A 10,587-nucleotide genomic window follows, 5' to 3' on the forward strand; every position below is an offset into this window, starting at 1 on the left:
AAATTACAAACTGACATCCCTAATAACACGGGAAGCACTTGCGAGCTATGCGACATACCTTTTCTATAATATACGTACATGCGTGTTGTAGTTATTGTTGTCAATCAGAGATGCATGGTGGGATTTCATTATTGAAAGGTTTCCATTGCAATTATTTGTCGAACTGTATTCATACGATGAGGAACAGTTATACTGCATTCTTTTGGGCAAGCATATAACAACAGTAAATATTAACACTGACAGTTTTCCTAGTTTGTGCCACGTACACGTTTCACTCTGTATTGCTAAGTAAAGGAGAGTAACGAGAAGGATGGTACAGTAGTGTGCTAGTACAAGTACTGCCGTTAGTGAGATCAATTTTCTTAAAATGTTCTTTTGGTAATATGCTATAGTTATTGTAATTATTAAAATATTGTAATATTGTATTCTGTTGCTTGTTTTGTAAATTAACAACACGAACCCGATATGGTTTAGCTCTTGATTTCGTCTTTTTCCTCTGTTTTTTTTTGGTGTTTATTCTTGCTACATACGATAAATGTGGAATATAAAAAAGGAAAAGCAGTATTAATTGTTGCTGGTTACATTTATTAATGAACTTCATCTATACAATTATGATTATGTGATACAGCCCTTGGTGTATGAGGGAATGTTACAAAAACCAAGGACTGCTGTCATAATGCTATGGATTCATTATCATTAGGGACTTTCTTCATAATCACTACACCTGAAAATACAAAACACAATAGAATTAATGTCTCTGTATGTTAGTATGAGCATAACATGTTTTTCAGTCCATACTATAAATTGTTAAATGTTCTAAATCAATCATTTTTTAATAGCTAGGAAAACTCTAGCTAGGAAAACTCGACGACCGTGAACTGTAAAAATATTTCCGTACTATTGCAAGCTTATCAGAAATAAAGTCCTTTTATATTTATGTTCTTCCCTTTGTGACAACACACTTTTTAAAATCGTTTTTGCTAGTTCGCTTTGTCCGTGTGACTTTTTGTATTTCTTTAAGGTAACACGATACCGAATGACGTTACGCCATGAGTTATCGTTCCTGACGTTATCGAATAACGTTCACACATATAAGCCAATGCAGCGGGTTTTGTGTGGCATTTTTAACGGTAACTTTCCCTAGATGCAGAGTGCCGAGAGTTTTGATGCAATACGTAGCGGTTATTTGACATAGATTGTTTTATCGTTTTCCGGCAATCATTCTGCTCATTGTTAATCTTTAAAAAGTATTACTTTACTTTTTAAATATTCTGTTTCTTTGATATTTAAGCATCTGTACGCTTTATCTATATATGTTCTTATGCATTACAGACACAGTTTTATCACTTTATTTTTATTCTTGGTATAGATATAGGAAGATGTGGTGTGAGTGCCAATGAGACAACTCTCCATCAAAATAACAATTTATAAAAGTAAACCTTGGTTTATTTTTGCAATAAGTACTTATTCATGATTCGCGCTGTATCCCCATGAAATTTTGTTTTGAAAGTAGAAATCTAATTTATAGCACAGGTATTTTGAGCATGGACCTCCCTTTTTTGGACCTCACTAAAAAAAAATTGTTTGGTGTTTTTTTTTATTTATTTACAATTTTCTACAATGTATAAACATATATCAAGTCTCAAAAATCCATTGCTAGTCGATTACAATATTTTTTTTACTATCCATACGAGCCCTTCTTTTTTCACTTGGGGCTCGTATGGATAGAAAAAAAAATTATTGTAATCGACTAGCAATGGATTGTTGAGACTTGATATATGTTTGTAGAAAATTGTAAATAAATAAAAAAAAAACCACCAAACATTATTTTTAGTGAGGTCCAAAAAAGGGGGTCCATGCCCCAAATACCTGTGGTCTACTCAGGACGGACAGCAACATCGGAATGAAGCATTAGAAAGTTAACGAAGGCTGAGAAATACATGGGCACTTGATTCGGCAGAAATAAAATAACAAAATTAAGGTTCCGTTAGAGTATGAATAAAGCCCGCCCCGAGTATCCACTTGCGTCTACAAACGCAAGTTGGTAGTTGGGGCTGGCTGTAGTCAGACCGGTTCCATGTTCCCTGATTCCTTTATAATTTTTTTCTCAAAATGTACATGCAAACGACTGACTTTTTATTATTCAAACGGCAAGAGACTGTAAAAAAGCTAGATCTTGAAATCATTTAGATTTTATATTCGTGTTAATTTACGCTTGCATGGGTATTCGGTGTTTTTTTAGTTTTGAATTGGAAAGAATGTACATGTACAAGTTGGGAGACAAAACGACTGAAAGAAAATTAACAAAGTTACCTTTTAGGGCTCTGGGGGCCATATTGCTCGCATACTAGGCGTCGGAAAAGGTCCGAAAAGTTTCTTTCTTAAAATTAGTTTTTAGAACGAGTATACAAGTATATATATACATGTATAGCGTCAGTTAAATTTTTTCCGACCATCATCGCGGATGCCCTGCCTCTATTGCAAAACCTAGTGAGTACCTATTGTATTTATTGTTAACTTGTTCTCGTCCTGAGCATGCATGAAATATTTTCCACTGGACGTTAACCAACCAATAATCAAAGCAATCAATCCTACAATTTACACCCGTCACTTGGAACTTTAGTTGTTAAAATTTAAATCATTGCCTCTATTTTTTTCAAAAAATTCGAAAAAGTTTAAACGCAGACCGCGAGGAAGACCAAAATTGAACAGTTACGCAAAACTAAATATCTACGTTACCGCTTGCTCATTTTGGAAGTGGGGTAACATGAGACTTTATTTGTAAAAGTACAAGTACAAATATTTTTTTGTGTGTACATGTACATGTTATTTGTACAAAAGTTGGCTGATAGAATGATAAATGGAGATATGTGATATGCAATTTATAAGATAGCAACAGCTGGGCATTTATTAACTGACATCAACACCTTGAAGACATCAAGAAAATCGTAACTAATGCTAATTGGAATAGTATCTTTACACTTCTTATTTGTATTTTTAGTAAAAGTTGGAAAATTTTGAGTATGTGTAGTATAATTGTCACAGTAACATTTCAGTCTCTTGGTTAATATTAGTTTAAGTCTTTTAAAACTTTTGCTCTTCTCTAGAAAATTCAAACCATTATGAAATATAAGGAGATGCGGTAAAATTTCCAATTAATCAACTTTCCACAAAAGACGAAATGACGGAAATGCTACCCTTCTTACATTGCTACTACATTTCAGATCTCCAAATTACCATTCCATTATATGAACTGCATATTAAAAAATATGCATTGTCACCAAATTACTTATAGAGCACGTTTCATCATATTGTTTTACATTTGTCCGTTCGACCGTTAATCCCGCACTTAGTATATATAGGGTTAACTCGGCTAATTATTTAGGACTACATTAGTTTTGCTTCAGCTTTAAAACTATGTACCTGGTGTCACTACTCATATTATAGGTGCGCATATCGTCTGGAGTTTCTTTTTTGTTTCATGACAGGTTGCTGGATTAGGCATTTTGATAAAATACAAAGGCACACAGAGTACAGACTCCGGCTTACATCTGATACAGGTTGAATTTTAAGCTGGAACTTTTAAATTTCGCAGTTGTTTTACTTATATAAAGAATGCATATATGATTTCAAGATTTGTTATGTAAATAATTTTTCACAAATGACAGAATGTTGAAATTTGTGAAATTTTGCATACAGTTTGCTAACCCGAATAATTCAGTCCCTCCCCGTAATCGATCTCTCCTACTTACTTAATGTAGTAAGCGGAATATAACGACTGAATTAATTCGGGTTAACAGTTTGCAAGGTTTGTCCGACTTGCTGAGCAAACAAGTAACACATTTACACCACGCAGAGTACACTATACTACATGTATTGTATGTACCAAGTCAAGAATATGACAGCTGTTTATAATTCTTTTGATGTTTTTCAGCTTTTGATTTCGTCATTTGAAAAGGGATTTTTTTCGTTTTGAATTTTTCTTGGAGCTTTGATATTCTATTTTTTGGAATGTGTATTTTATCATGATTATTATTTTTCCTCATAATTTTCACTAATAACAGAATGTTTAATCTTTTTTGACTGGTACATCAAATGTGTCTTTTATAAACAACTGTTTTCAAAATTGTATTGTATCGTCCCGAACATGCATGAACTATTTGCCACTGAACGTTAAACAACCATCAAACCGAGCAATTAAAAAACAGTTAAAAGAATCAAATTTTTTGAAATACTATATTTATGCATCACGGGATGCAGTGATGATACCACCATTGTCTAATATGATGGAGTTATAAATCAGTAATGATGAATCTCACGTGAAATATTTCATTTAATTTTCACGTAAACTTAACAAAAATCTGAAGGAATTTTTTATGGTTTTAATCAAATTTAAGAACAAAGATATTATTTAAATAATTTTATTTCAAATATTTACGTGAATTTAACGTGTACAGAATTCCGGTGATTTATGCATGAACTATTATCATACGATTCACATGGAACCTGTTCACGCAAGTTTCAAGTATAATTTTTTATGCTCGTTTGATGTGAAAATCAGACGATATTGATATTAATTCATATGAGTGAAATTCCATGTGCAGGACGAAATAAAATTATATCTGATTCCGTAGAATTTTATATTGCATTACTAGGAACTTAACGACAGTCGACAGGGGAAATGAAAATAAAATATACTCATTCAGATCCCGACACATATTTTGTTCTCCATTTCTCTGAGAAGGACTCGAATAACGTTATATTCCGTACACCATAACGTCACACGTTTTTGGTCAAATTCTAGGCCTATCGATCAACTTTGAAGCCATTTATTTCAAAAACAAGGATGGTGACATATGAGTTTCTATACGTGTATGGATTCACTATGCAATCATGGATATTATGTTAGTTTTTTGTTTTTCTCCGTATATAAGAAAATAGCCATCCATTCGAAAATCTAAAAAGGTAAGCCGAAAAAAAGGCATTTTCCCTATATACCTAAGTAAATTTGTCGCCAAAATTGACGTTTTCTTATGAAAATTACAAAAAATCAAAAATGGTGACCCCCATTTTTTATTACATATTCCGATGTAACTCGATTCAAAGAACACGTATGCCAAAAATTTGGGTTATCGGGAGATATGCCATTCGGTATCGTGTTACCTTAATACATATGACGTAGCTCTGCACTTTAAACATCCCGTCATTATGATATTGTTCTATTATAGTGTTTGCATAATTTTAACGACAAAATTATTTTATATCTCTACCTGTATGACGTTTACATTCTGCCGTCAAACGCGCGATTCTACATTACAGTTCATGTTAATTCCACCATTTGTTCACAGGACTTAAAATAATGCAATCCTAAATGGGTTGATTAAACATACATACATATAATGCAAACACAGTAATTAATGAACGTAGTTTGTAAATTTGATATATGTTTTGTGTGCTTTTTGTGTTTGTTCTGATTGACACGGAAATGACTGCTGAACCCGTATTTTGAATTTTCCTCGTAGTTCAGTAACTTTGAATTTATTTTTTTAAGACTGTCACATAAGTTAATATTTTTATAACATTGCAAATCATTTAAAGAACGGACACAACAATTCTATATCGTCATTTTGACTAGTCTTTTCATTCAGACTTTGTATTTTGTATTTTGTATTTTCATACTGATGCATACCTTAGTATTGGGATCCTTTTCCGTAACCATAACCACCTCCGACATCGACAGCTGCAACTGAGACTGGTCCGTATCCAGATCCGTATCCTGCTCCATATCCACCGCTTACAACAACTGGTCCTGGACCGTACCCACTACCTCCTTTTACTGGTCCATATCCAGCACCAGATCTGCTTCCTACAATAACTGCACCCAAACCGATTCCTGATCCATAACCTCCGGAAACTGGTCCATATCCGCTTCCGCCACCTCCTAGAAGGACTGCAGATCCAACTCCTGATCCATATCCAGATCCGTATCCACCACTAACAAGAACTGGTGCTGGACCGTATCCGCCTTTACCTCCGGAAACTGGACCATATCCGCTTCCTCCACCTCCTAGAAGGACTGCAGATCTAACTCCGGATCCATATCCAGATCCATATCCAGAGCCGTATCCACCACTGACAACAACTGGTGCTGGTCCGTATCCGCCTTTACCGACTGGTCCATATCCAGCGCCAGATACACCTCCCACAACAGCCAAAGAACCGACACCGGATCCGAGTCCGTAACCACCATATCCACTACCGCCACCTCCTAGAAGGACTGCAGATCCAACTCCGGATCCATATCCAGATCCATATCCAGAGCCGTATCCCCCACTGACAACAACTGGTGCTGGTCCGTATCCGCCTTTACCGACTGGTCCATATCCAGCGCCAGATACACCTCCTACAACAGCCAAAGAACCGACACCGGATCCGAGTCCATAACCACCATATCCACTACCGCCACCTCCTAAAAGGACTGCAGAACCAACTCCGGATCCATATCCAGAGCCGTATCCTCTACCATATCCATATGAGTCTTTGCCAGAGCTGTAGGCAGAACTGAAGACAGTCAGCAAAACGACGGCGAGAGTAAAATACATTTTGATATGGATCGTCTGTACTGCAAAGAAAAGAAGTAATGCGTTATTAATGTTTTAGTTGTGCAGAAAGTATTGCATATTTTTCCTTTTAGTGCTATTGGAATGTCACTCATAGTACAAAAAAGATTTGCCGGATGCTAAACAATTTCGAAACTGTAAACATGAATTAGCAAAACGGAGTGTATTATTATGAAGAAATTCCTTGTTTAAAAAAAAGTCGATGCATCATGCCATATCATTTATAACGGTTCAAAATAATTTAGGGTTTTTAATTTGATTACAGACTTTCCGTTTTGATTACGGACTTTTCAAATCTATTTTTTGGAGTTGGAATTTTTTTATTTTGCTTTTTGTAATATTTCATTAAAAAAGGAAATTAGAAGATTAACATACGGTCTTCAACGATAGAAAAATTTTAAAACGATAGGTCAATTTCTAAATTCAACATTTGTGAAAATCAATGTGACTTTATGGTTGATACACTGTGTTTGATATTAAAAAGGTCTACAAAGTCAGCAAAAACAACAGATAAACAAACAGTATGCAATTAACACTGCATTTTCAAAATTGACGCATTAAATGGCATTTCCTGTTGATTTTCCTTTCGACAAAAATACAAAAGTCCATATTGTTACAAGATTTTTTTTCCATGTTTAGATTCCTTCAGAAAATATGTAAAGCATCAAAATTTATATGATTAAATGATGTCAAATAAGTTGAATATTTGTAAAAGTCAGTTTCATTTATGCACTTTATGCATTAGTGTGACCAATTTGTGTTACTTAGAAACGTAAAGATAACTTTCTAAAGATTAAACAGTTCTAAAAACGAATGCATGAAGTTAATACCCCTGGTGCACCGATTTGATATTAATTATCATGGTTTAATTATAACATACTAAAACGGATATGCAAATGAAAATAAAGTTAAATAATTGCATATGCTCAGTTATGTTTAAAATATATGTAGCATTTTATCAGATAAATACTTTATGTCTGGTTTAAGGTGGTACCTAACACTTTAACTAAAATTAATTTGGCTCGTTTAATTTTCTTCAAATTTTGACAAAGTGTTTACTTTGACCCTTTGACAAAAATATAAAAAAATTCAAAAAATTTGAACCAACCGTTTAATCAGAAAAATTACACTGGTTATATAGCAGTTTGACAAACACTTATTTTGATCAATGAGAAGCTTAATATTCCCATATGAACGCAACGTCATTAAAACGTTCTGCTGATTTTACAGAGTTATCTCCCTGTAGTGTTATGTACCACCTTAACAAAAAGCACGAACACATAAATATGTTGCGAACCAGATTGGTCGAAGAAATAGTTATTCTTGGTGGATCCTTATTTTAATTTTCAGTATTGACATATTTTGTCTATAAATGCATAAATATGAATGAACCCCATAATGAAAACATATCTTTAAGGGAAAAGCTAAATGTTGCATAAAAACGTTATCAAATGAGTTGACTAAGTGACTGAGTTAATTGATAATAGAAAAATATAATTTATGCTGATGGTATAAAAGTATTTGAAACTAATAACAAAATATATACTATTCACTTATAATGGTTAACTTTTATATATTGTGTAATTGATAAACAATTTATAAAAAAGTACGGCCTTCAATACGGAGCCTTGGCTGACACCGAACAGCAAGTTTATTTTACATTAAATAGAACTAGCAACCCTTTAAAGGAATACAAAAGTATGCCTTCATTCAAAATTAAGTTAATTTTTTTTCAAATAACAAAAGACAACCTTTTTTTTAGAAATCAGAAAAACTTACCTTACGATTGAAGCTGGATATGAACTGTGCTGATACTGTCAAAAATTCTGTCTTTTATACTGAACATTTCAATTGTATAAAAGACTGATTACTAACCACAAAGTCAATTCATTCATAATAATGCATCATGATTGCATCACCTCTGACCTTTGATGTTCCTCAAATGATCAATTCCTTAACATTTCATTAAGAAGAACTAAAGAAACGATGATGTATAATAATTTTGCTTATTTCATCATTTATATTTGCATGAAATTAGATTATGTATATTTTTTGTTCTAAAGGTTTTTGCTGTCAATGCGTTTTATTTTTTTATTTTCAGTAATATCAAATGTAGGCTACTATTAGTTGTCTTAGGTGTACGGTAATTCATTATCTTAATAAAAAAAAAAAAATGGAAATTCAAAATGCACTTATTGAAATGAATACCAGATGTGTGAAATTTGTCATTCGACAAGAAAAACATAAATAAATGTACTGATATTAAATTCATAGGTTAAAAAGTCGAAACTGCTGAAATTGGCTAAAAAAATGAATAATACTATGGTCACAGTAATAAATAAACTATTTACTAAAGTTTGAAATTTTCGAAATACTAAGGATTTTCTACGCAAGAAATGGATAATGTTAGCTGTATTTGGCAAAACTAAATGTTTTGGAATCTCAATGATTCTAAAATAATTGACCATATGTTAAAAAAGATAACTATTTGATTCCAACGTTACTGGAGAGTCTTTGTAGATGAAACTCGCATCAGGAACACAACGTATTAATATCAGTATCTATGATGAGTATTTTTTCTTTTATAAAATCTCGTGTATATTAACAGTTACCTTTTACTTTTACCCGTTACGAGGATCTTCAAAATTAAGTAATATTGACGATATCTGTTATATGATTCAGTTTTGTTTTTAAATACACAAAAACGGATTTGAAATGTTCCTTTGATTTTCGTTGTTGGGCGTCCGAAAATAACAGAGTTTTATCGCATTTACATTTCAATGTACGACTAAATGTCCATCTGGTCAGAGTACTATCCAAGGCTCATCGCATTGCATCAAATCACATCGTGGTTCAGTGTGTGATAAGATTTTGTTTTGTTTATCGTTGTGAAACGTCAGAAAACTATCCTAGTGTCATTGAATTCAACACTTTAGCGAAAGTCAAAATACATCTATGATGTTCGCTGTGAGACGTAAAAAAACACTCAGCCAGTTATATTGAATTAAACACTTTATTCTAATACAGTCGTTCATTTAAATTGGTGAAGTGTTTTTGTTCTGTTAATCGTCAATGACTTTGTCATTTTAAACTGGATTATCGATAACTGTTTTGGATACCTAAAATAAATAAGTGTCCTTACATACAACGGTATATTGCTGGGTCTTCCACGTGCTCCACAAAAACCTTTCCTACATCATTAAAATATCAAGTTTATCAGCAATCAGTGCTGGGTTTCTTAGTTACTGTGAACCTAAATATTGGAATTTTCTACACTTTTCACAAGCATTCCCCTTTCCAAAAACAAAAGACAAATTGAAAGAGTTGGTATTGCTTTGTTTCATAAAAAAAGGGAAATGCCGACGTAGATACAAGTATCTTGATTTAGGGTGGAATAAATTCTGCTTTGTTCAAAATCACTCGGATTCAGACAAAAAATTCTTTGAAACTAACATTATCAAGATGTTTGACTTCTTGCTGGACGACATATTTTCTATGTTTGGAGGATTTGTTTTTCAACAAACAATCGGCTTTCAAAAGAAAACGAATTGATCCATCTTCTTACTGACTTGTTTCTGTATTCTAATGATGATGACTTTATACTGAAACTTCTTAGGAAGAAAGAAAAGAAGTTTAGAAAGACACTTTACTTTCCGCTATAAAGATGATGTAATCTCATCGGATACCTCAAAATTTGCTGCCAATATTGAACCCAACTATTCTACCACACTTGAGATAAAGGATAAACCAGATATTGTTAAGTCTGCTTCATATATTAAATAGCATATAGAGGTGACAATGAGGGTTACTTGAAAACACAATAAGGCTGACAAACAACGACAAATAGGATACAACGTAAAGTACAAAGTTCATCTCAGTGTTTTCCTATAAATAGGTGACATTCATTATAATCCAGGTCAAATTAAACATCCATGTATCTATTTTAATAAGCCGGTAAAATGTAATC

At 33.1% G+C, this 10,587-nt stretch overlaps 1 protein-coding gene across 1 annotated transcript; it reads right to left on the bottom strand.

The window, feature by feature from the left end:
• Positions 1–570: 570 nt before the first annotated feature.
• On the bottom strand, positions 571–6,611 carry LOC143057328 (uncharacterized). The gene is made up of 2 exons (XM_076230628.1): positions 5,690–6,611; positions 571–724 (listed from the first exon to the last, which is right to left on the bottom strand). The coding sequence occupies exon 1, from the start codon at positions 6,600–6,602 to the stop codon at positions 5,691–5,693; it is 912 nt and encodes a 303-aa protein (XP_076086743.1). The 5' UTR covers positions 6,603–6,611; the 3' UTR covers positions 571–724; position 5,690.
• Positions 6,612–10,587: the final 3,976 nt, after the last annotated feature.

Source organism: Mytilus galloprovincialis, chromosome 13 (genome assembly GCF_965363235.1).
Source record: "Mytilus galloprovincialis chromosome 13, xbMytGall1.hap1.1, whole genome shotgun sequence".
Taxonomy (NCBI): Eukaryota; Metazoa; Mollusca; class Bivalvia; order Mytilida; family Mytilidae; genus Mytilus; species Mytilus galloprovincialis.

What these genes read in the sequence shown, in the direction of transcription:
- LOC143057328 (XM_076230628.1), bottom strand. Translation starts at nt 6,602, where the DNA reads ATGTATTTTACTCTCGCCGTCGTTTTGCTGACTGTCTTCAGTTCTGCC.